At 36.6% G+C, this 26,561-nt stretch overlaps 2 protein-coding genes and 1 non-coding gene across 7 annotated transcripts; all 3 read right to left on the reverse strand.

The window, feature by feature from the left end:
- Positions 1–6,873: 6,873 nt before the first annotated feature.
- On the reverse strand, positions 6,874–18,369 carry LOC127444226 (sal-like protein 1). 4 transcript variants are annotated; one of them, XM_051703501.1, is made up of 8 exons: positions 17,927–18,369; positions 17,694–17,797; positions 15,217–15,319; positions 14,994–15,097; positions 11,216–11,321; positions 10,995–11,071; positions 9,637–9,709; positions 6,874–9,428 (listed from the first exon to the last, which is right to left on the reverse strand). In XM_051703501.1, the coding sequence occupies exons 1-8, from the start codon at positions 18,210–18,212 to the stop codon at positions 8,545–8,547; spliced, it is 1,737 nt and encodes a 578-aa protein (XP_051559461.1). In that variant the 5' UTR covers positions 18,213–18,369; the 3' UTR covers positions 6,874–8,544. The 4 variants fall into 4 exon arrangements, with proteins under 4 accessions (XP_051559461.1, XP_051559459.1, XP_051559460.1 ...); XM_051703499.1 differs by having other exon boundaries at positions 10,995–11,074; XM_051703500.1 differs by having other exon boundaries at positions 11,216–11,324.
- On the reverse strand, positions 8,060–8,132 carry trnak-cuu (transfer RNA lysine (anticodon CUU)). The gene has a single exon. It is a non-coding gene; the product is annotated as a tRNA-Lys (tRNA).
- A 1,835-nt stretch (positions 18,370–20,204) lies between the features above and the next one.
- On the reverse strand, positions 20,205–25,544 carry LOC127443983 (docking protein 2-like). 2 transcript variants are annotated; one of them, XM_051703098.1, is made up of 6 exons: positions 25,382–25,529; positions 24,635–24,728; positions 23,380–23,679; positions 23,190–23,262; positions 22,808–22,980; positions 20,206–21,436 (listed from the first exon to the last, which is right to left on the reverse strand). In XM_051703098.1, exons 3-6 carry the CDS (start codon positions 23,482–23,484, stop codon positions 20,435–20,437), a joined length of 1,353 nt encoding a protein of 450 aa, XP_051559058.1. In that variant the 5' UTR covers positions 23,485–23,679; positions 24,635–24,728; positions 25,382–25,529; the 3' UTR covers positions 20,206–20,434. The 2 variants fall into 2 exon arrangements, with proteins under 2 accessions (XP_051559057.1, XP_051559058.1); XM_051703097.1 differs by lacking the exon at positions 24,635–24,728 and having other exon boundaries at positions 20,205–21,436; positions 25,382–25,544.
- Between the last annotated feature and the right edge of the window lie 1,017 nt (positions 25,545–26,561).

The raw sequence follows: 26,561 nt of genomic DNA on the forward strand, positions 1-26,561 counted from the left end.
TAATATTTAAGAGAGGAGAGGTACCCAGAGGAACAACGCTGAGCCTTATGAAGAAGAAGCTGTCTGTCACATTGTTAAACCAATCAGGTCAGAGTAAACTGGTCAAGGAAAACCTCATTTGATTGGTTACTAGAAGCAGGTAGACCCACCTTCCCCCTCATGCTTGCAAAACTCTTTTCAGTGAGAAATTTGTGCCAAAAGTGTGAGCACAACAAAAGGGAAAATGGAACAGTGCATATCGGATTATTTCTGGAAAATATTTACGCCACAAATACAAGTCATTTACACATTTGCAGTAGTTTATTTTACACATACAGACTGATTCTACGTGGTGAATCCGTTTGCTGTACTTTAAACCCTTTCTTTGCTTGCATATCGTTGATTGCATATAATAAACTACGACAAGGTGATCAGTGCCCCAACGCAAAGCGGTCTTTTATTATCACACTGAACGAGGTTTATTTTAAGATAATGACTGGCTGGCTGTACATTTTCCCTTAAATATTGATCATCATCAGCAAACTTGCTTCAGCTAAAATAATAATTAATTATGTTGGTTATTTAGACATCACACTAATGGAAAACTACCTGTACAGTACTTGGATACCTGGTAAAACTTTACATTGTCGAGTGGAAAGTGGTCTTCATCAATAATATACGTTACTATATCAGTGAAGGAAAACATATTGATAAGTGTGGGAGTTTTACCAAAAATATTTGTATATCATTTAATTAATTATTTAAAAAAATGTACCCTCGGATTGTTAGATCCCTCCATCGCCATGACCGGCTCTGCTTTGCCTTAACAAAAAGGCATAGGCCGGCGCTGTGGCGTGATGTCATCGTGTTCAAAAATTTCCCATTTCATTGGCTAGGCATCAACCAATAAAATGACTTTATTGCCCCCTCCCCCGCCAAACACTGGTCTTGCTCTCTTGCATCAGTATTTACAAGTGCACAAGTGAGTTTTGCTACAGTTTTTCACAAAAGTAGTTGCAAAAGTCAAGGCATGAAGATTTCAAGTTGCAGTGCCAGATTTGAGAGGTTGTAAGTGCCGATTTGTGGTTGTACCGCGAAAATGAAGTATCAAAGTTAATGTGTAATACAAGGTTGTGTCTGTAGTTGTATTTATTTGAATGTCATTTTACAAATTTGTGACTACTTGTCTGCAATTGTAAATTCAGAACACAAGCTTTGAATTATTGTCTGTGAGAACAGATTGCAACATTCAACTTCAAATTTTTATTTTACAAGTTTTCACATCGGTGCTGTGAGTGTAAATTTCAACTTACCAGTACAAATATTTATTGTACAAGTTCTCAAATCCAAATATGCAAGTTCTCGAGTTTTGCTAATGATTTACCTTCATAGTTTCTCACCAATCCATACAATAATTTATTAGACTTCTGAATTATACTTTTGTGTCCTTTTGAAGCTTGAAGAGGTAAACAATGACTGAATTTAAATTTTTGGGTGAACTATCCCTTTTTAATATATTTTTTCAGACATCAGTATAAGAAAGACAGTCTATTGTGTTCTTGTCACAATCATGCATTAGAAAACTTTGCAATCTTATTAATGTCACTGTATTATTATAAGATTTTTTAACACAGCTAAATTGATAAATAAAGGTGGAAATTAAAAGAAGGATCGTGTTCTTAGAACAAACTTAAAACAAGCATTGAGTCACAAAAAACAAAATCAAATTTATGTTGTATACCCAAACACATTACAAAGAGTGCATTTTTTATGCAAATAATAAAGTAACTTTATTAAATAAATTACTACATTTGCGTGTCAAGGTTATTATCGTATACATAATTTAAAAAACTGAAACTTAACTAAAAATAATCTTAAAAAATATTTAGTTTTCGTTTTTGTTGCGATATGTTTTTAAAGCTTTGACCTTAACATGAAGACTACTGCACGATGATTTGACGATACTTTCTAGCAATCGGCACAGAATCTGGTTACCATGACAACGACGCACGCTTGACGCTCTCTGCTGCACTGTCATCATCATGGCAAATTAGAAACGCCCAAGTGAAAATGCATGTTCAACAAGCTGAAAGAAACAGATCTATTTCTTTGCACAACACGTGAAAATGCAATTGAAATGTTTTGCTGTCACTGTAAATGTTTACATTCCCATGGCCACAGTGTTAAATAAGAGATTGCAGGTCATTTTCGTAAACCTGTATTATGTTTTTAAATAGTACAAGCACTTAAATGTGGAAATGTGTAATTGTATTTTAACTTTTAAGTTCCAGTGTTGTAAATAATGTGAAAAAATGTGTAGCTGCCAAGAAATTTCAAGCACTGATAAGTCAGAACATTATTATACATGCAATATGACATCATGTGGATAGAATAGGCTATATTTTAAATTGTATAAAACAATATATATATAAAATAAAATAACAGTTCACATACTAAAAGATGTTGTATTGTTGTATTTTGCTACTATGTTTAATACAATGTATGTTTATATATATATATATATATATATATATATATATATATATATATATATATATATATATATATATATATACATACATACATACATACATACATACATACATACACACACACACACACACACACACACAGTATATACTGTATATATATATATACATATATACATATATATATATATATATGCATGTATCGCAAACCCCCCAGGTGCCCCAGTTTGAGACTTTCAAAATCTGGTCACCCTATAGAAAACGCGCTAGCCGTGTCTGGGACTTCAATTATGACACATTTTAACCTTTATTGGAATTACTGTTGGTTGTGTTGCCAATGAATGATGTTAAAACAAAGAGAACAGAAACAATACAATATCCATCTCTCTCTCTCTCTCTCTCTCTCTCTCTCACACACACACACACACACACACACACAGTCTTTTCATAAGTATTATTTACAAACTGTTCATTTGGGTGTCCAGCTATATGACCCACGTTGCACAAATGCCTGTTTTCCCTATTCTATACAGTTGAAGTTAGACGTTTACATACACTTAGGTTGAAGTCAATAAAACTAATTTTTTTAACTACTCCACTGATTTCATATTAGCAAACTATAGTTTTGGCAAGTCGTTTTGGACATCTACTTTGTGCATGACACAAGTCATTTTTCCAACAGTTGTTTACAGACAGATTGTTTCACTTTAAATTGACTATATCACAATTCTAGTGGGTCAGAAGTTTACATACACCAAGTTAACTGTGCCGTTTAGCAGCTTGTAAAATTCCAGAAAATGGTGTCAATCCTTTAGGCAATTAGCCAGTTAGCTTCTGACAGAAGGTGTACTGAATTGGAGGTGTACCTGTGGATGTATTTTAAGGCCTACCTTCAAACTCAGTGCCTCTTTGCTTGACATCATGGAAAATCAAAAGAAATCAGCCAAGACTTCAGAAAAACAATTATGGACCTCCACAAGTCTGGTTCATCCTTTGGAGCAATTTCCAAATGCCTGAAGGTACCATGTTCACCTGTACAAACAATAATATGCAAGTATAAACACCATGGGACCACGCGGCCATCATACCGCTCAGAAAGGAGACGCATTCTGTCTCCTAGAGATTAACATAGTTTGGTGTGAAAAGTGCAAATAAATCCCAGAATAACAGCAAAGGACCTTGTGAAGATGCTGGAGAAAACAGGTAGACAAGTATCTATATCCATAGTAAAACAAGTCCTATATCGACATAACTTGAAAAGTTGCTCAGCAAGGAAGAAGCCACTGCTCCAAAAATGCCATAAAAAAAGCCAGACTACCGTTTGCAAATGCACATGGGGACAAAGATCTTCATTTTTGGAGAAATGTCCTCTGGTCTAATGAAACAAAAATTAAACTGTTTGGCCATAATGACCATCGTTATGTTTTGAGGAAAAAGGGTGAGGCTTGCAAGCTGAAAATCACCATCCCAACCATGAAGCATGGGGGTGGCAGCATGTTGTGGAGGTGCTTTGCTGCAGGAGGGACTGGTGCACTTCACAAAATAGATGGCATCATGAGGAAGGAAAACGGTGTGGATATATTGAAGCAACATCTCAAGACATCAGCCAGGAAGTTAAAGCTTGGTCGCAAATAGGTCTTCCAAATGGATAATTTTGTGGCAAAATGGCTTAAGGACAACAAAGTCAAGGTATTGGAGTGCCGATCACAAAGCCCTGACCTCAATCCGACAAAATTTGTAGGCAGAAATGAAAAAGCGTGTGCGAGCAACGAGGCGTACAAACCTGACTCAGTTACACCAGTTTTGTCTGGAGGAATGGGCCAAAATTCCAGCAACTTATTGTGAGAAGCTTGTGGAAGGCTACCAAATCGTTTGACTCAAGTTAAACAATTTAAAGGTGCTATATGTAAGACTGACAACAAGCGTTTAAAATGGGTACTGCAGTCCAAATTCAAAATATTCGAGAGTTGTCTGCCCCGCCCCAGACTCGAAGCTCATGCGGGTTGCCAGAATTAGCCAACTCAGCATCCGTTTTAAAGGATTTCTGGGCTTTAAGCTGTCTCCATCTTCCAAAGGCATCTCCAATATTTATCCTTGTTTTACTACGCCTCTGGTCATGGTGGTTTTTAAACGGATGGCGAGGCTTTTTAGGTCGGGTGGAATCTGTTATCTCTGATCCAGTTCATTTGCTGGCTTCCATGGTTGCAGCACGCAGTGTTGTGTGCCTGCAAACTTGTTCAAATCTGGCAACTCGGCGGTGTCTAAATACTATTGGTGAGTGGGCAGTGGGCGGGATCACACAGGCCAAAACATAAACAGAAATTCCGGACCGGAATGGAAACTTCAAAGTAGAATATACTGGCTGTAGCATTGTTATCGGAGAAACCAGTATTTCAACTTAGCATGTTTCCTAATTCTCTACTGACATATTATGGTCATTTTATGATTTAGTACAGTAAATATATTACATATAGCACCTTTAAAGGCAATGCTACCAAATACTAACAAAGTGTATGTAAACTTCTGACCCACTGGGAATGTGACGAAAGAAATAAAAGCTGAAATAAATTATTATCTCTACTATTATTCTGACATTTCACATTCTTAAAATAAAGTAGTGATCCTAACTGACCTAAGACAGGGAATGTTTTCTACGATTAAATGTCAGGAATTGTGAAAAACTGAGTTTAAATGTATTTGGCTAAGGTGTATGTAAATTTCTGACTTTGACTGTACGTATCACTTGATATAAAAACTAAAATAAAAACTAAATGTAATGAAAACCTAAAACTAAACGATCAAATATTTAAAAACTAAACTAAAACTAACAAAGAACTAACAAACAAAATTAAAACTAAACTAAATTGGACCGAAACATTTAAAACGAAATAGAAATAAAAACTCAATTAAAAAATTTAAGACTATTATAACCTTGTTGCGTGTTTGATGAGTTATCAGTTCCGTTTCAGGCGTCAACTGAAACACTGAAGCCTTCCGTTTCTGCTTTTCACAGTCCGGCTTCAAAACCGAAGAAAGTGTCAAATAGTGTTGATAGGTTTTATATCTTCCTTGCATTTTGATGATAATGGAAATTGGTCTGTCTAGTGCAGAGGTGCCCAAACTAGGGCCCATGGGCCAAAGTTGGCCCGTGATCACCACTGATTTGGCCCACCTTGCCATAGATGACAAGTATATATATACTATGTATATATATATATATATATATATATATATATATATATATATATTTTTTTTATTGATGGAGCTCTTCGTTTTTATTAATGTATTAATTCGTATTAATCTTTTTGTTTTAACATTTTTTTGGTTTTATTTTTGCATTACAAAAACTATAGCTTTTTGAAAAATATATATATATATATATATATATATATATATATATATATATATATATATATATATATATATTGAGAGTATAAGTGATTTAATTTTTAAAAATGTATAAGTGCTGTCTGAAAGTTTGCTCCATTGGCCATCCCAGGTGCCACCCCCAAAATCTTCACAACGATTGGCCGGAAGTGGACATTCAAAGTCGGAGGTGGGCATTCAATACCGCCAGACAGAACCTAGTTGTTTTAAAATGGAGTGGGAACTGAAGCAGTGTCAAGAAATTACAGGTAATTAGGTGGACTTGCAGAACAGTCTGAACAGTCATCCGAAATGAAATATGGCTTGAATGCACACTATACTTTGTGCAGTATTTGCAGAGGCCTCCTCTTTGGCCTATACCTAGAAACAGCCCTGCTATTACAGTTGGCAGTCCCAATAAATGGTAATACTGAGTGAAATCCATCACAATGTGTAACCTAGGTCTATGATAAGAAATATCTTTAATATCTTCTTTGTCACAAAACAATATCCTACTTGATAGTATTACACCATGGCATTGTATCCTCATCTCTCCCAAACTGCACAGAACTCCCTTGTGTTCAATGTGAGGAGATGCCCTGTTCTTAAAGAGACAGTAACCATGTTTTAAGAGACTCTTACATTTAGTCATTTAGCAGACATTTTATCCAAAGTGACTCACAAAGTGATTTGTTCATTTTGTGTTGGCCACGCATGTGCACTGCGCAACCTCCATTCGTTTGTTACATGAAAACTGCATAGGCGCTGTACAGGAAACAGAAATGATTAGTTCACCTTTCAACTCCTTTGGTTCGTTCTTTTGTCACGTGACAGCCGTATACGCTATGCATTGCTCACACAAGAAACAGAAACGATTAGTTCACCTCTCCAGTCTTTTGGTCCAAGTCGTTTGTTCTTTTGTCATGTGACAGCCGTATACGCTATACACATACGGCTGTCACGTGACAAAAGAACGAACAACTGGGACAAGAAGATTCCAGAGGTGAATTAATCATTCTATTTCTCATAATTTGTCCTTGGCTGCATTATCAATTTTTACTTATTGGGACTATAATCAAAGTTTGCATAAGTAGACGTGTTGGGTGGGATTTGGCTATTGAAAATATAACATTTTAATTTAATTCCGCTCAAATGAACAAAATGACTTAAATAAAGATTAATTTTGCTGAACGAGACTCAAAGATTCAAGTCAATAAAATGATCTGATCTTCAAATCACTAGTTTTGTGTGTTTTACAGTATTAATATTTAATTTTAAAATAATACAGTTTGATATATGCAACGTTTACTTTTGACCCACTGCCCTCAATCAAGTTTGATTTTTGGCCCTTCATAAAAAAGTAGCTCGAGTATATCTGGTCTTGTGGTTAGGCTTCCATACTCTTTACGCTGCGGCCTCGCTTCGATTTTCAGCCAAACAATGTTTGTTTTTTCGCTATCCAGCACTGCACTCGTCTGTTTAAAGTCTAATAATTCCAGGAGGTAGTATAGTGAATCATTGTTTTTTAACACCATAAATAAAGCAATGTCGGATATACGATAAATTCCGGATGCTGGTATGTTAAAAAAAAAAAAAAAAAAAACAGTCTGCAAAACCGCACTGACAAATGTACCTAACAACAAATACATATTATTTCAAAATGAAATTTGGAACTTAATAAAATGACCAAAACGCCTTATGTATACACTTCAAACATTGCTCAAGACATGCTTGAAATATCACGCGCAGCGTAAGCGTGCTGGTCCCATAACCCAGAGGTCGATATATCGAAATCAACTTCTACTAACATCCCATCCCCTTAAGCATTTTTCATCGCTTACCCCAGTTTCATCCATATTGCAATCCCGATCATAATCCTCAATGGCTCTTCAACGGGGTTTTAAGTGATTAGACTATCTATTTTATTTCAGTTTTAATTATTGTACTCTGCAATTATCCTGCTGCTCTCTAAAATGATCACCAACTGGTGGTTATGACACTTGATTCTACGCCCTGAGACTCTACATAGCTACAAAGATGATTTTTTAATTAAATGAATAAAACGTAAATCTGAATATAGTCCACATGGTGCATAATTAGGACCTCAAAATTACTATATCGTTTAAAAAATGTGTTGAAATAACCATGCTCTGGAACATTGTTCCATTATGTCTGGTTTTGTTTTTGGTAATAATAAATAAGTTAAATAATGAAAAAAACAACTTCGCCCAACGTGGGGCTCGAACCCACGACCCTGAGATTAAGAGTCTCATGCTCTACCGACTGAGCTAGCCGGGCTGATAGTACATTTATTTTAGCCAAAATAAATCCATTCTTCCTATTCTCATCGTTAAAACTATACTACAAACTAATATAAAATATGGAGTCGAGTTCCGCATAATGTAACGTTCGAGGCAATTCAACTAATATTATGAAGGAAAAACAACACCGATTCACGCTTATTTATTTGTGCTCGTCCACCACCTGCTGTTCATTGTTAATATTACAATTCATGGACAAACGTGCACTTATTTCTGTATATCACCAAAATCTAGTTAAATTTTCTTTTATATTTCCAGTCGTATTTTTGCTAAATCTACTTGGCCATTTATCATTTTTAAAAGCTTTAAGGTTTCAAAAGATGGGTTTACGAGAAGCCATAAGTTGGAAGCCCTACATTGTCATCAGATGTGTTTCATTAAATGTGTCTTCAGACTCCACAGGAGGCTGACTGCTGATGTGTCTTGAGGTTGCAAATCCAGGCGAATCGCTTCCCACAGCGGCTACATATGAAGGGCTTTTCTCCTGTGTGAACTCTATGGTGTTTCTTCAGGTTACCTGCTTCTGTGAAGAGCTTCCCACAAGTATTACACCTAAAAGGCTTCTCCCCAGTATGCACGCGCTGGTGTGCCACAAGATTGGACATTCCGGAAAAGGCTTTTCCACAGTACTTACAAACGTAGTTTTTCTTTTTACCTTTCTCCATGTAATTTGCAAGTTGGAGCCCAGCAAGAGGCTGGGTTAAGCTGGTAATCATTTGGGGAATCACAGTGAAATGTGAGGAGTTTGTCTTACATGCGTTCTCTGTCTGAATCCCTTCTGGCCTACTAATGTGGCCTAATAGTTTGGTTAGGCCTTGCCTCAAAATGATGGCTTGATTCTCCCCTTCCTCTTCGCTGATGGGTCCTTCTGCTGCATCTGAGCTTCTAACAGCATGTGTTCGGGTAGACGATGGAGCATTCAGTCCACCCTTTGAGCCTCTGATTGATTCAACCAGCATACAGTCTTGATCCTGGTAGGACTCTGTGGTATATGAGCAAGATGGTTGCACAGAGGAGGTCCAACATGTAAAGCGACTTTTATGCTCTGCAGGTCTTTCATATGACGAGCACTCTGTTCCTGGTGTCTCAGTGGCTATCCTTTCTTTGCTAATTATAAGCTGGTTTGGGAGTGAGGTACTGATTTTCACTGCTCCCCAGTGCCCCGAGCTTGTGTGAGCTGCTGTTTCTCCTGTTGTTAGACCTTTGCTAGGTCGAACAGCAGACTTGTGGTAATGATAATGTTGAGAACTACTTGGACTGGATTCCACCGCACCTGGATTGGAATCAATTCAGATATTTGAAATAGCAAATCTAATCTTCAAATACTCTTACATTCAATTAATTTAGGATAACATTCAAGGCATTTTTAATATGTTATTATATTAAATTCCTATTCATAGTGGAAAAAGAGCATACATGTATATACTTTCATGGATAAAAACCATTTGACTTTTTTCTCTTTATTACTATCCACAACTCACCTAGTATGTTGTTGGTCTTCTGGCCCCTATCCAGTCCACTTTCCCTCCAATGGGAAAAATCGGACTCTATTGGCTGGGAACAAAATGAAACTACATTTACACATATTTTTAACAGATCCTTTTGTCCCAATGTGCCTTAAAGGAATATTTTAGGTTCAATACAAGTCAATTTGTGGCATAATGTTGTTTACACAAAACAATCATTTCGACGACTCCATCCTTTTCTTAAAAAAAAAAGCAAAAATCAAGGTTACAGTGTGGCACTTAAAATGGAAGTGAATGGGGGCATTTTTCTGAGGGTTTAAAGGAAGAAATGGGAAACTAATTTTATAAAAAGCACTTCAATAATTTCTTCTGTTAAAACTCATGTATTATTTGAGATGTAAATTTGTTTAAATAATAATTTTACAGTCTTTTTAGGGTTTGTTGACATTGTTTTGGCAAAGGAGTAGTAAAATTGGCTATAACTTTACACAGAAAAGGTTAGTACGCAATTTGATCACACTAAAATCATGTTAACACGCATTTTGTTTATGTCACGTGGCTATACTTTTGAAACAGTGAATATTTTAACGTTTTTGGACTGGCCCCTTTCACTTCCATTGTAAGTGCCTCACTGTAACTTCGAGTTTTGCTTTTTTTTAAAGAAAAAGAGGGGCAAGTCAAAATAAATTTTTGTGGTACTTAATATTATGCCACAAATGCTGTCGATTGAGCTTAACTTGTATTAAAGCCGGAATATTCCTTTAAGCCTGGTGCACACTGTACCATTTTTACGGTCCTTTATAATTGTTGTTTATTGGACTGTACAATATGATCCCTGTGCGATCTTGGGAAAAAGCCATGGCACACTGTATTAGGCTTTATGATAAACAGTGTAGCCAAGATTTTGGTCACAAATGTCCTGAATGACAGCGCTGACTGGGTGTTTTACTTCATCTGGCAATCGTAAAAATCCAGAACTTTCTTATGACATGTGAACATGTCATACTAAGCAATCAAAGACTGCAGAGAAATATTTTGTCTCAGACGGAAAAATCGTGCAGTGTGAACCCAGCTTTACACTTACTCTTCAGCAGGTAACAACATATACAAATCAAGCATTATTACTGGGCCACTGATGTGTGTTGTAAATAAAATGTAATACTGTATGTTTGATGAATGTGACAATGTGTATCACCAAGTTTCTGAAAAGACAAACCGGCATTGATTTTTCCAGTCCAGAATAAACTGCCATCTATACAAGAGGGAAACTTCTCTACCATGTAGGTGGCATGATACTTTCATAAAAGGACGGTTTTCCTGTTAAAACTCTTTGTTTTTTAATTGTGTTTTAACAGAACAGTAAATCAACAAACCTCTTCTGTTCCAAACGCCACTGTGCTTTTGGCTGGTGAGGTAGAAAGTCTTCCATTACAAATGTCTGTCCTCGACTCTTCTGACCCAGGGGAAAAGGAATGTTTACTCTGTCATTTTCATACAAGACTTACAGGCCAAAGTATATTTATATATTCATTACCAACAGGCTTGTATGAGGATCAGCAGCAATCAGAGGGTTGCTTTTTGGCCCTCTACTTACCATCTTGCACATGTATGGCTTCTTGTGTCTGGCTTTCTTCCAATGGGTCATTCAGATCATCTTTTATCACTATTGTATCTGGTTCTCCATCTTCCACCTCCCTTTGCTGCTAAACACATGAAACAAAGCTTTGTGTTACAACATTACCCTGTTTAACGCAATTTATGCAGTGTCCATTTTTTTCCACTTCCTGAAACTTAACTGTTTTCCCCCAAGTTCCTGTGGCTAAAATTGGCATATATTAATTCCCAGGAGGTATACGCTCTAATAGACTGCACATCCTAGCACAGAAATGGATTGTCTGCACGCTTATTCATTACGCGCAACGCATGTCCCGGGAATAATAAACATGGGAGCAGATTTACTGTACTGAGAATGGAGACTTCACCCACAAGTGGTGAGCCAGGTGTGGGAGAGATATGGGCAAGCTGCCTTATCTCTTCGCTCACCTGAAAACACTCACTTACTGTCATCTGAACCAGTGTCAAAAACGAAATTGTATGAGAGAGAAACAGCGTGTGCGTGATAGAGACTGAACGGCAGCCAGAGAAAATACAATTTTTGAGATTTTAAACTTCAGTAAATTAAACTTCTGCATTCAATTGTTTTATATCTGTTTTATATATGTGGTGTCTTATAATGGTCAATGTACACTTAGTTTATCTTGCCAGTAAAGGCTGATTTAAACTGATTCTACCCATTCGATCCTATTATTAAAAAAGTCAACTGGAAAATGCTAGAAGATTTTGCCCAACTTTTAATTATAGCATGTCCGCTGATTTAACGGCATTTAAACTTTGTTTTTCAAAGATTATATACCTGTAAAAATGTGTCAGTCTAACTCCATTCGCAAAAAAACTAAACATTTTAACAAGTACATATTTAAATAATTTAAAATAAAGACTAACCAATTTCTTGAAAGTTCTTTTGAGACAAAGTAAACATATTTATGGTTTGTTTTAATGTACACATTAATCGATTCACAGCCCTACTTTGAATACACACGGCTGTGCACTTTTTATTCTTTGAAAAAAAGGAAAAGTGGGTCTGTACTTACACAACTTTTGTGCAACTAGAGCATGATTTACCAGTGTTTAATAATAGTTATGTTTCCTGCAGTCTGGTATGTGGGCTCTGATCTTTCCATAATTTAATAAAATGTATTTGTTTGTGAGTGATCTGAATTTGCTGAACACAAGCAAACTTTACACTTGTGGTTGCAATTACATCTGGTCACATGATGTACCCAGAAAAGGTCTTACTTCATCATTCAAAGACCATCTCATCATAATACCTGTTTGCTCAATAAGAGGAGAGGCAGACTTTAGTTAAGGACTTTTTTTCTCAAAGAATCATACACAGGATAAGTTCACAAATGTTTATTAAAACATGTTAAACACTTTCAGTATGCCAAATACTGCTTGATAACATTTTCACGAAGTCGCTTCACATGTCTACAGAACACCACAGAGCTGTACTGCCGTGCAAAGGCAAGACACAGCAACTACAGATTTCGTCAAAACTGAGTTATAAACAACATTTATAATTAAAACTCTTAGACTATGTCCCCCTTTACTCCTGGCATAACATGCATTTCATATCTGGATAGTATCTGGATATTCTTTGGCTGGACTGCATTTACATTTTGCAGTCAAGTGCTCCACCATGATCGGATAGAAATACGATCACACTTACCATGCAAAATGGAAAACACTACTTTTTATTACATTAGAGGCTGCGGTAACTAAAATCGTTTAGCACATTTTTAAAACGTTGCTGTATAATGCCAATGCTTTCAATCACTTTGACCATTAAATAATAAGGTATCTCTATCTATTTTAGAAACATTTCCATGGTAAAGTATGCTAACAGTGATTAATAAACACTAGAAAATCAAGAGAGAGAGATGCGAGTGGGGATTTGAGGAGTGTGTATTCCAATGAAATCATTCATGTTATATTGTTCACTAAACTGGGTGACCGGAATGTCTTTTGTGTTCTTCACATTGCGATGGCAGAATAAATATCAAAAGCCAAGAAGCAGCAACAGAGTGCTTTAACAACAGATGACTGTAGCGTAACTTCATTACTTGCGTAGTTATATCCAGATAACGAAAATAGATTTGCATTTACACCTTCTTTAAATGTGATCATGAAATAATAAAAAAAAAAAACTTGACCCATATCAGTATCGATTAAACACAATGCAAATCATGTAACTGAATCTAAACCAAAGTCTTTATTCTGGAGAGATTTTATTGTGGTTGTGGTACAATACGCACATTGGGTATTCATTTTATACTTATCAGTAATCTGCTGATGTTAAAGGGATATTTCACTCAACAATGAAAATCTCTCATCATTTACTCACCCTCATGCCATTCCAGATGTATATCACTTTCGTCTGCTGAACACAAACGAAGATTTTTAGAAGAATATTTCAGCTGGGGCTAGGCGATATGGCCAAAAAAATTAAATCACACATTTTTTTCAATATCATTTGATATAGATATTTATAATGATATACATTTTTATACCATTAATGGGGACAGAACTGCATTCCACATGTTTGTAAGACCTCAAGAATGAATTAAACATAACTTTTTTTTGTTTACAAGTAAACTCCAGAGGGTACCTTTAAAGTAGGATTTAATCCAACATAAGGTGTGTGACCTCTTTTTGATGAAATTTTGCTAATTTCATCCTCTTCAGCTGACGTTTCCACACTCCAGCTCAGTTGGTGGCTGTAATGCACCAAAAGCTAAATTGCCAATCTCTAATAAACATCACAAGAAGAAGAAACACTTCCTTGACTGTGACAGTGCTATCTTTGGATCATGAAAAAACATTTAACTAAATAGTAAATAAATAAACATTATTGGTGTTGATGTTGGAGTTGTTGTTGTGTTCAGTTCACATCTGGGATGGCATGAGGATGAGTAAATGATGAGTGATTATTTGCTACTCCTTTAAAAACTGTAATTAATTCCTCCTAAATTCAGCTGTTACTCTGCTATTAACATATTAGGATGGTACTCCAGCTGGTGGTTTTTCAGGTTCCGTATCCAGGAAAAAGTCATCCCACACTGCGTACAACTATATGGCTGTTCTCCTGGGTGGATTTTCTGGTGCTTTCTTAGGTTTCCTGCCTCTGTAAATAACTTCCCACAGGTGTTACACTTGAATGGCTTCTCGCCTGTGTGAATCCGTTGGTGGATCACCACCTTTTTGGGACGGTTAAAAACTTTACCACAATATGTACAGGCAAAGAGTTTTTCACGACGAACTTTGTCATTTCTGATCCGACCAACTCTTTGTTGGTTGAAGCAGACATCTCTGACATTCTGGTGGCTGTCCGTGCCCAGTATTTTTGAAGATGTTGATGCCACTGCTGCGAAGTTGGAGGATGGCAAGAAAGCCCTGCTATCCTGATGCTCCTCCCTCCCATAATGTGGATAAACAGAGGGACCCTGGTTTTTCCCTCGTGCCCATACAGGCATCTCTTCTCCCTCCTCTGCAGAGTCAACTTCTATGACTTCTGAGTGCTGTAAAAGACCTGTGGACTGGCTCTCAGACGATCTTGCATTGTTCGTATACGCACAAGATTGCTGGTTCAAGTTTGCATTGTCATTCCCTTGCATCAAGTACTCCTTGACAGGACTGGATTTTCCATTCAAATCAAACTTTGCTTCAGCATGTAATTCTATGGGCTCATCTGATGTCCCCTTAACACTCTCAAACTCTGACTCAGATTTAAGGGCAGTGTCAGATCCACTGACCTCCAAAGACTGTTGCTGCATCCTGGAGAACTTATCATCATCTTTCTGCATCTGAACATCGCCAAAGCCTGCCACTCCAGTCTGTGATGGAGTCTCTGTTACTCCTGAAAGAGAAACAGTGTTAAGATAAGACTTATTTAGCTGTGAAATGGTGTGGGAGGATGGACACTTTTGCAAAATTGGTGTTTGTCTGATCTCAGCATGTGTTCTTCCATCCACTCACCGTCATCTCTGATGAACAGTCTCTGCTGTGTTTGGTCCTCCTCAAACATCTCGTCCTTAATCAGTACTGTGTCAACTTCAGATATTTCTGCATCTCCTCCTGCCTATCATGGAAAAAATTTCAAAAAGTCAAAAAATCTTATATAATATATACAATATCCACAAAATTGTTCCATTTTCTTTTTTCCCCAACATCATGAATTTTGGTTTAATATATATACACCGATCAGCCACAACATTAAAACCATCTGCCTAATATTGTGTAGGTCCCCTGTGCCACCAAAACAGTGCAAACCCGCATCACAGAATAGCATTCTGAGATTATATTCTTCTCACCACAATTGTACAGAGCGGTTATCTGAATTACCGTAGACTTTGTCAGTCGAACCAGTCTGGCCATTCTCTGTTGAACTCTCTCATCCACAAAGCATTTCCATCCACAGGACTGTCGCTCACTGGATGTTTTTTGTTTTAGGCACCATTCTGAGTAAACTCTGTAGAGACTGTTGTGTGTGAAAATCCCAGGAGATCAGCAGTTACAGAAATACTCAAACCAGCCAGTCTGGCACCAAGAATCATGCCACAGTCGAAATCACAGAGATCACATTTTTTCCCCATTCTGATGGTTGATGTGAACATTAACTGAAGCTCCTGACCCATATCTGCATGATTTTATGCACTGCACCGATTGGCTGATTAGATAATCACATGGATGATTGTTGGTGCTAGATGGGCTGGTTCGAGTATTTCTGTAACTGCTGATGTCCTGGGATTTTCACGCATAACAGTCTCTAGAATTTACTTCGAATGGTGCCAAAAACAAAAAACATCCAGTGAGAGGCAGTTCTGTGGATGGAAATTATTTGTTGAAGAGAGAGGTCAACAGAGAATGGCCAGACTGGTTCGAACTGACAAAGTCTACGGTAACTCAGATAACTGCTCTGTACAATTGTGGTAAGAAGAATAGCATCTCGGAGTGCTATTCTGAGATGCGGTTTGGCACTGTTTTGGTGGCACGAGGGGGACCTACACAATATTAGGCAGGTGGTTTTAATGTTGTGGCTGATCAGTGTATATACTGTTATATATATATATATATATACTGTTATATATATATATATATATATATATATATATATATATATATATATATATATATATATATATATACACACACACACACACACACACACACACACACACACACTTAATGACCACTTTATTAGGCACACCTAATTATTCATGCAATTATTTAATCAGCCAATCGTGTAGTAGCAGTGCAATGCATAAATCATGCAGATACAGGCCAGGAGCTTCAGTTAATGTTAAAATCAACCATCAGAATGGGGAAAAAATGTGATCTCAGTGATTTCGACCGTGGCATGATTGTTGGTGCCAGAGGGCTGGTCTGGTCAAAATCAAAAAACAACCAGTGAGTGGCAGTTCTGCAAACAGAAACACCTTGTTAATGACAGATGTCAACGGAGAATGGCCAGACTGGTTCGAGCTGACAGAAAGGCTACGGTAACTCAGGTAACCACTCTGTACAGAAGGCTCTGGCTGCAGTGGGCCTACCATCTGTGTACCTCAGTAGAAATCGAAACTAGGCCAGACATCAGAGCAGGCTATGTTTTTCCAGTCTTCAACTGAGCAGTTTTTGGGAGCCTGTTCCCAATGCAGCCTCAGCTTTCTGCTCTTGGCTGACAGAAGTGGAACCCGACATGGTCTTCTGCTGTTGTAGCCCATCCGCCTCAAGGCTTTACATGTTGTGCATTCTGAGATGCTATTCTGGTTATCTGAGTTACCGTAGCCTTTCTGTCAGCTTGAACCAGTCTGGCCATTCTCCGTTGACCTCTCACATCAACAAGGCTTTTCCGTCCACAGAACTGCCGCTCACTGAAAGTTTTTCATTTTTTGGCACCATTCAGAGTAAACTAGAGGCTGTTGTGTGTGAAAATCCCAAGAGATCAGCAGTTACAGAAATACTCAAACCAGCCCATCTGGCACCAACAATCATGCCACGGTCCAAATAATTGAGATCACATTTTTTCCCCATTCTGATGGTTGATGTGAACATTAACTGAAGCTCCTGACCCATATCTGGTTGATCTTACACACTGCTGCCACACGATTGGCTGATTAGATAATCACATGAATAAGTAGGTGTACAGGTGTACCTAATAAAGTGGTCGGTGTGAGTATATATGCAATCTAATATTTGCAATTTATCCTATATATCAGTGGTTCCAAACCCTGTTCCTGGAGGCCCCCCAACACTACACATTTTGGATATATATATATATATATATATATATATATATATATATATAATGTGTGTGTGTGTGTGTGTGTGTGTGTGTCTCAAAAAAGATGCAATTATTAAAGAATGCAAAAGAAAGCCATTTCATGTGTGTCACCATCAAGGAATTAGCTGAACTAGTTATTGCAGTTATCATAAAGACAAAAGGTTTTTCTTACCATACTGTCCATGTTGTTATTTTCTTTTACAGTCTTCTGGGCAGTCGAGTCTGTCCCTCCACCTCTCCACAAACCTCTGTTGAACTGAGCCCCATACATTGTGTCTGGATGTGTGAAAACCAGTCAAAAACACAACACAAAGAACATTAACTATATTAAACAGTTTGTTGATTTGGCAGAGACAATTTACAGTAGGATATTAATAATAAAAAAAAACATTTATCATCACACACCATTAGTCTGGTTCCTGTATTTGTCTGACAAAGCGGCGCTCACTTGAACCCTGTTAGTGCGATTCAGTGAACTGATCCTCCTCTCTGCAACCCCCCGTGCCATCTTCAGTTCCAGTATGTGTAGTTTTCTCTTCAAGGCTTTGTTTTCACGCTGACATTGAGTCATTTGTAAGTTAATAACCGCATAGTCATCGTCTACGAGTTTACATATCTCAGCCACCGCTGCATTGGCCAGCACCTCCATAATGGAAGCTAACTGCGTCTGGAAAGCGATGCGGTTTGACATGGTTAACGTTTAAGCAACCTGCACCACGTTTCAATACACGTTCAATGTTTCGGTAGGTAAACACAAAAAATTATATGCAATTTCAATTATTAAAAAAGACCTTTAAAATATTGTGTGAGAAGGAATCGCTTGTCCGGGTTTGACATCGTTCAGTCTTCCGGGTCAATAGTAATGACGTAGTAAACCACAAATGACTGTTTTACAGCGCACGCCAATTTTCTGTAGTCAGTGCTTTTCATCATGTTCTATACATTTACTGAATGAATGATTTTATAAGAGCCATGTAAGTTAATTTAGACCGAACCGTTTCTTATTTTGAATCTTTCAAAAATCCATTCTGAAATACTTTAAAGGGAAAGATCAACTACTTAACAGAGTCCCACTGAAGATGTTTTTGCTCTGGCTGGATCTGAACTGGTGACTTATAAATAAATTAAAGGAATATTCCGGGTTCAATACAAGTCAAGCTCAATCGATAGCATTTGTGGCATAATATTGATTACCACAAAAATTCATTTAAATTTTTCTTAAAAAAAAAAAAGCAAAAATCGGGGTTACAGTGAGGCGCTTACAGTGGAAGTGAATGGGGCCAATCTGTAAATGTTAAAATACTCACTGTTTCAAAAGTACAGCCACAAGATGTAAACAAAATGTGTGTTAACATGATTTTAGTGTAATAAAATCGCTTACTAACCTTTTCTGTTTAAAGTTATAGCCAATTTTACAACTTCGCTGCCATGACAATGCAATGTCAACAAACCCTAAAACAACTTAAAAAATGACGACTTAAATGACTTTACAGCTCAAATAATATAGAAGTTTTGACAAAACAATTAATGTAAGTGCTTTAATAAAATTACTATATGCTTCGCATTTCTTCCTTTAAACCCTCCATAAATTGGCCCCATTCACTTCCATTGTAAGTGCTTTACTGTAACCTTGTAATAAAAATTTTTTTAAAAAAAGAAAGAAAGGATGGATGGACGAGTCAAAATGAATTTTTGTGGTAATCAATATTTTGCCATAAATGCTGTCAACTGAGCTTAACTTGTATTGAACCCAGAATATTCCTTTAACCTTTATATGCCGACTGTTTATCTTTTAATTGGACTATCAAAGACACCTTTGATGCATATTTTTAAAAGCCTTATCTCATTATTGCAGTTTTCATCATTTTGTGAGGGAAAAAAGAATGATTATATTTATATTTTGAAGTAAAAAAAAAGAAAAGAAAAGCAAAAAAACATTAGAAAAAACTATTTGAATTTTAATAATTAATTTAATATTCTTGGTTCAATACAAGCTCAATCGACAGCATTTGTGGAATAATATTGATTACCACAAAAATTAAATTAGACTCATACATCCTTTTCTTTAAATAAAGCAAAAATCTTGGTCCCAGTAAAGCACTTACAATGGAAGTGAATGGGGCCAATTTTTTGATGGTTTAAAGGCAGAAATTTGAAGCTTATACATTTATAAAAGCACTTACATTAATTCTTCTTTTAAAACTCATGTATTATTTGAGATGTAAAGTTGTTTAAATCATCATTTTCACAGACATTTTAGGGTTTTAAAGTTTGTTGACATTACATCGTCATGGCAATGAAGTAGAATAATTGGCTATAACTTTACACAGAAAGGTTATTAAGTGATTTTATCACACTAAAATCATGTTAACGTGCATATTGTTTATGTCTTGTGGCTACACTTTTGAAATAGTTAATATTTTAACATTTACAGATTTGCACCATTCACTTCCATTTTAAGAGCTTCACTGTAACCTTGCTTTTTTAAAGAGAAGGATGGACGAGTCAAAATTAAGTTTTGTGGTAATTAATATTATGCCACTAATGCTGTCAATTGAGCTTAACTTGTATTAAACCTGGAACATTCCTTAAATGCATCAAAGGGTTAATTTAGCTGTGGTTCACCAGAACAGTACTTAAAATACATCTTTGGGATTATTAAACTCAAAGTTTAAAAAAGATAAGAGTTTATTATTTTGCATAAATACAAAAATACCAAATAAAAGTTTAAAACACTCATAATACATAATTTCTTTTTTTTCAATGTTACATCATTAGAAACCATAAAAAGGATCATCATTCACATCAGGGAGAATGGATGAATAAATTAATAAAATCAGTGATAAGAAGAGTAATATTTCAAATATGAAAAACAAGGGAAATTTAACAACTACATGTTTGTAAAGATAAACTCTAAATCATTCCAAGGTCCTCAAAGACAATCTCTTGTGTTTGGCTTTGTTTCTTTACTTGGAGAGGCTGAGGAGTTTTTGGTGGTTTCATAACTTTGCTGTAGATTGCTGTGATCTCCTCAGGCATCTTGTTTTGTGTAGAGTTATTGTCTTGATCTTCCTGAACAGCTTGTCGGGGTGCAACAACCTCCGGCACACTGTAAACTGGCTCCTCAATGTTCAGGTCTGTTTTTTTACTTGAGTTTTTTATGACATTATACACCTCAGAGTACACAGGTTCTTGTTGCTTGTCTTTGTTAGACGTTGCCTTGGAAACCTGACAGTTCATTGTGTTAGTATGGCTGGCATAAACACAGTTGTTAACTTTTGGGCCTGAGCGGATGACATCAACAGGGTCAGAATACACTGGTTCAAAATCATTGTTATGAGATGGGAGGCCAGACTGTAGCCCAGATTGATCTATTTTTACAGTATGATTAAATTTGATGGCATCTGCTGGCTGTGCATACACAGATTCATGTCCGCCAAATAAATCAGCAGGATTTGAATACACAGGTTCAATCAAGTTAGCGCTGCCAGCAGTGTCTGAGTGTGTGCTTTTAGAGGAGCTTAAAGAATCGTCAGATTTTACATACACAGGTTCAGCTAAGCCACTTGGACTTGCAGGTTTTATGTATACAGGATTTGACAAAGCATGAATGTTTGGAACAAGAGCATCAGCTTGATTTGAATACACACTCTCACTGACTCCACTGCAATCAGGGCTGTTGGTTCTCTCAGTATATAGCAAACCAAAGCTATCAGGGCGTTTGGGTAAGGGTGAGCGAGGAGAACGGGAACGTGGTGAATGTGGCGAGTTCCTGCCTTCGGTAACAGTGAGGCTCTTCTGTTGCCGAATGGCTGACTCAATAAGGCGGAGTATCTCTTCACTCTGCCTGGTCTCAAAGTTAAAGGTTCCAGGGCCTGACTCACAGCGTCTTCCTGCCTCTATAGAAAACAGCATCTAGAGGAACAGACAGGAAAACAAGCAAAAATTGAAAATATTTGTACATTGTGCACTTGCATGCACTGTAAATACTAATAGTTATCTTAAATAAAAAAAATAAAAAAAAATGAGTTGACTCAACTTAAGCTTAATTTTTTACTATTCTTACTATTTTTAATTAAGTTACCATTACTCTCTAAATCCTAAGTTATCATTAATATAAACATTTAAGTGGTCCTAATTTTGGAATAATAACTCAAATATATACGTTCTTTAAACTTTGGCTTCGAGTACTACTAACTCAGAATTATCAAGTACCAAATTTAATCTGTGTGGAATAGCCATGAGCCCTTCCATTTGGTCAAAATAAGGGAACTTATGTAAAAAAATTATAATTGTTATTTAAAAGTATATAGTTTTAATCCTTATGACTATTGTTGTTTTATTGTAGCTGGTTGATAGTTGTGATTTGTGTGAAGTCACCATGAGGGTGATTATTGTTACCTCTGTAAACTTGGAGCCTGTTAAATTTAAATGATTCGTTTCTACTCAATTGTACTTTACAAAAGTGTAAATTTATGTGCACTAAGAAGTACTGAGGATTATCCAATGTGCAATATGGCTAACCGAGACTCCTTTCATGATTTTCCTTATACTGTATAAGACATGTTATAACTCAGTTTAAATAACTGAATAAAAACAATGAATATTTAATCACAGACTTATTACATTTACGTGTAACAGTTTACTTGAGCTAAATAAAATATGTTTACTAGGAAAAAACATGCAAACCGATTCAAAAAATCTAAGTAGGTCAACTAATTTGATTTGACAGTGGAACCTGTAAACCTATTTGTCAACATTAGTTTTTGCAATATAGGCTTTAATGAAGCAACATTAAATACTGGTGTGATAAAGGCATCTGTGTCAGGCTTGATGCAAGTTAAACACGCAGTGACAGGCGCACCAACAGTTTCTTTTTAGTGGCTGAATCCAGACAATTGAGCAGTTTATATTCTTCAGTTTGAGGTTTGGGTTCAGTTCTGTTTAAATTAATTACCATTTAGATGTAATTTCTGTCCATGTAAATTAGATTTCATTACATTTAAATTTGTAATAGTTCTCAATGGCCGACTCACTTCCAATACGTAATGTATGACCAATGTCAATTAAAATCATGGTTAGGTTTAGAGTTTGTGTAAGGGGTTACACTTTATGGTTTAGGTTTAGGTTTGGGGTTAAACTAAGGAAAAATCGTAATAATATCGCTTGTTTATTTTTCCCTATGGAAGTCGTAAGCTTTTGTTTGAGCCAACTCATATGATTTCTAAAAATTATAAAATATATCTAGTGGTCCCACACTTTATCAAGGCCATGGTTTCTGCTGACCTTATCTCGCCCATAGCGGCGTAGCAGCTTATATGGCCACTCCAACACTGTTTTCCTGGTCTCCAGATCTTGAAGCTCCAACATGTCCTCACCAGCTTGCAACCAGTACTGTCCTGTCAGGCCACAACCCACCGATGCCTCAGTCTGTGACACAAGCACTTTGAACTCACACACTACAATAAAAAAGACATTGATTTTGATTAAGTCAGAATATAAAGAAACAATTGCAAACTAGCTGATTTAATAACACACTGAGTTAGAGGTTTTAATGAAAGTTTAAACCAGATCTGCATCAAGGATGTGAAAAAAACAGGGTAGATTTGGTCTTTTAGGATAGACAGGATGACAGCATGTTGACCTGATAAATTTGACTTGGACTCACATTGTTCTCTGGACATATAGATCTGATTGTCCTCCATGCGAGGGACCGACTTTGGGCCACTATTACAGTGTTTCTGTGACATACATAAAGTTGTGAATACCAAGAAGAACACAAGTAAACAGGAACAGGATAAAGGATATATATAGACTAAACTGTCAATTTTTTTCCATCTACAAATCCAGAGCCTCACCTGAAAGGCAATGTTACATATTATCTCCACCCATTCTCCACAGCTTTCCTTCTCTGCTGCAAACACCAGTCTCTTTTCTTCTGTCTCCACACAGAAGGCAGCCATGTTTTCCCCTGGACAAGCCTCTGCATGAGGAGGCAACTTGACGACACTCACACAGTCATTCAAACGGACAACTTTTCTCTCTGGATGCCGTCTGACCACCACAGTCGACTTTTCCTGATTGGCCTCTGACAATTCTAAGCGCGCAACGCCATGCCGACTAGCTGGATGAAGGGTCAGCCAATACCGCTTCCACTTCTGGTGATCACAAACAGAAATCCAAGGGAATATGTAATAAATTACAGAAAATTTGTTTTCTCTAAAATACAATTCTATTTATTTTAATAATGAAACATCAATGACAGCCACCCTTATATTTACATTTACTGAGCACTTTATAAGGAACACCTACACCTACTTATTCATATGATTATCTAATCACCCAATTGTGTGGCAGCAGTGAAAGGCATAAAATCATGCAGATACGGGTCAGGAGCTTCAGTTAATGTACACATCAAACATCAGAATGGGGAAAAAATGTGATCTCAGTGATTTCGACTGTGGCATGATTTTTGGTGCCAGGCAGGCTGGTTTGAGTATTTCTGTTTACTCAGATTACTCAGAATGGTGCAAAAAACAAAAACATCCAATGAGTGACAGTTCTGCGAACGGAAACACATTGTTGATGAGAGAGGTCAACGAATAATGGCCAGGGCTGTGTTTCCCAGAAGCATTGCAAGCTTAAGTGGATTGTAGAGACTATTGGCGCCAATGGTTTCTACGATCTACTTAGACATAAGATGCATTTGGGAAACGCAATCCAGACTGGTTCGAGCTGATAGAAAGGCTACGGTAACTCGGATAACCACTATGTACAATTGTAGTGAGCAGAATAGCATCTTAGAATGCACAATACGTCGAACCTTGAGGTGGATGGGCTACAACAGCAGAAGACCATGTTGGGCACTTTATTAGGACCAAAGTGATCAGTAAGTGTACATGACCTGATTTTCTGGAATAGACTGAAACAAAACACTCGATTGGTAAGAATGATCACATCTCACAGGAAACAGTCTTACATCAGTGTGAAACTGATGAACACACCCCTGGACTCCTCATTGTTACCATTTAAAAGTTTCTATAAGACACTAGGGACCTCACATTAGAGAAGCAGTTGCAGGTACATGACTCATTCAGCCCAACCCTAATTTACCTTGCATGTGCTGTGCGTGTGTTTAAGGCAGGACCTGACTGTAGATATGTGCTCTCATGAGGGTGTGACTTTCGTTAATGGAATGTGCCATATTCTGAAAAGCACACCAAGTTTCAGCTTGTAGAGTTGAAGATGCAATCTTGTGGCATTCTACTCATATACCAGAACATAACTTTACAACAGGAAGTTCAACCTTAAGACTTGTAATGTCAAAAGATGGGAGCATGCTGAACATCTAAGTGCTCAGTTAAATTAAAAAGATCCAAGCAAATACCATGAGCTCTAAAATCATTTCTTTCTTTAGTACAGCCCTGCACTGAAAAAAGTGAACCTAAAATTGAGCTTAAATGAATGAGTTTGATTTAAGCCAAAAATATTATTTAGCCTCACTGAATCAACCTGAATACATAAGTTTACATCAACAAAACCAATTTTAAGGGTTAGATCAGGTAGAAATAGCTCCTTATGTAACAGTTTCAGAGTACCATGTTTTAGTGTGTTTGGTTTCTCCTTTTTGTGAATGTAAAAAATCAGAAACACTACCAAACTAGCAATACTAAGAGTATAAAATCATAGCAAAAGGTTCTGACATTTAAACACTCTTGTTTTAGCAAACCTTAGCTGATGAGAGTTAACAAATGGAACCTTATTGTAAAATGTTACCAATGACTGAAAAGTGTAAAGACATTTTAAAATAACTGTTTTCAATAACAAAAAATAGACTACAACATTCCTTTGAAGCCTTACCTCACCATGCCTCTGGTGCTGTAGGTATACTTCACCTCGTTTCCCGTGATGGTCCATGTCTGTTTAAGCCGTTATGTCAAAAATCTCAGACAGGTCAGAAAGTGCTTTATAAATTTAAATAGTTTATCAGTTCACAGAACAATGTGTGACCTCCTTAAATGGCTAATGCATGATATTACCAAGCCTATTACACTGGGTAGAGTATGTGCAAATCTAGGCTCCACCTCCACCAGAAAAAAAGTCAGCCAGTGTTGAACTGTTGCTTGTTTCGAAACATATTTCATTTCTCATTTCAGAATGATTATTTTTAATAATGCATGAATTAACAGCTATAGTTAGGGTTAATAACATATAGGCTTACTGTGCTACTTTTAAACCACAATGAACTGGAATCACATGCCCTCAAATCTATTATTTAATATAAAGAGACTATAAATTCTTGTTAATGTATTGCATAATCATCATTTCATTTTAAGGAATAATATATATATTTTCAACACAAAATAAACTTTATAAATGGCAACAGCAATGGTTTTGCAATATAACAAAATCTGTTATGTTGAAGCTATGTAACTGTTCTCATTTGGTCAGCTTGGGGCTGGCCTGTCTGTGTATCTTTCATTTGTGATTAGTTTTGTTCTACTTTTGTTCACGTTAGATGTGTGAGATAATATGCACTGCCTTAGGCCAATCAATATGGATGGTTGTAATGCATATTTGCTTGGTATGGAATGACTAGAGACATTTGTGGGCCCTAATGGTAGGTTTGGCAACTGATTGATTATGTCCCACCAGAAATAAAGAGCCAGGGATGCCACTTTATAAATGTTACATAATGTAAAATGTGTTATGTAAAATCTTATATATATATATATATACAGGTGCATCTCAATAAATTAGAATGTCATGGAAAAGTTCATTTATTTCAGTAATTCAACTCAAATTGTGAAACTCGTGTATTAAATAAATTCAATGCACACAGACTGAAGTAGTTTAAGTCTTTGGTTCTTTTAATTGTGATGATTTTGGCTCACATTTAACAAAAACCCACCAATTCACTATCTCAAAAAATTAGAATACATCATAAGAAACCAATAGACCAATAAAAAAAACATTTTTAGTGAATTGTTGGCCTTCTGGAAAGTATGTTCATTTACTGTATATGTACTCAATACTTGGT

This window comes from Myxocyprinus asiaticus, chromosome 7, assembly GCF_019703515.2.
Source record: "Myxocyprinus asiaticus isolate MX2 ecotype Aquarium Trade chromosome 7, UBuf_Myxa_2, whole genome shotgun sequence".
NCBI classification, from domain to species: Eukaryota; Metazoa; Chordata; class Actinopteri; order Cypriniformes; family Catostomidae; genus Myxocyprinus; species Myxocyprinus asiaticus.

What these genes read in the sequence shown, in the direction of transcription:
- LOC127444226 (XM_051703498.1), bottom strand. Translation starts at nt 18,212, where the DNA reads ATGTCAAACCGCATCGCTTTCCAGACGCAGTTAGCTTCCATTATGGAG. An exon ending in TGCAGCAACAGTCTTTGGAG is followed by an intron (nt 11,325 to 14,993) that starts GTCAGTGGATCT and finishes TCATGTGTTTAG; the next exon opens with CAGCAAAGGGAGGTGGAAGA. An exon ending in AGCCATACATGTGCAAGATG is followed by an intron (nt 11,075 to 11,215) that starts GTAAGTAGAGGG and finishes CCCCTGGGTCAG; the next exon opens with AAGAGTCGAGGACAGACATT.
- LOC127443983 (XM_051703097.1), bottom strand. Translation starts at nt 25,438, where the DNA reads ATGGACCATCACGGGAAACGAGGTGAAGTATACCTACAGCACCAGAGG. An exon ending in AGCACCAGAGGCATGGTGAG is followed by an intron (nt 23,680 to 25,381) that starts GTAAGGCTTCAA and finishes TGTGATCACCAG; the next exon opens with AAGTGGAAGCGGTATTGGCT. An exon ending in GCCGCTATGGGCGAGATAAG is followed by an intron (nt 21,437 to 22,807) that starts GTCAGCAGAAAC and finishes CTGTTCCTCTAG; the next exon opens with ATGCTGTTTTCTATAGAGGC.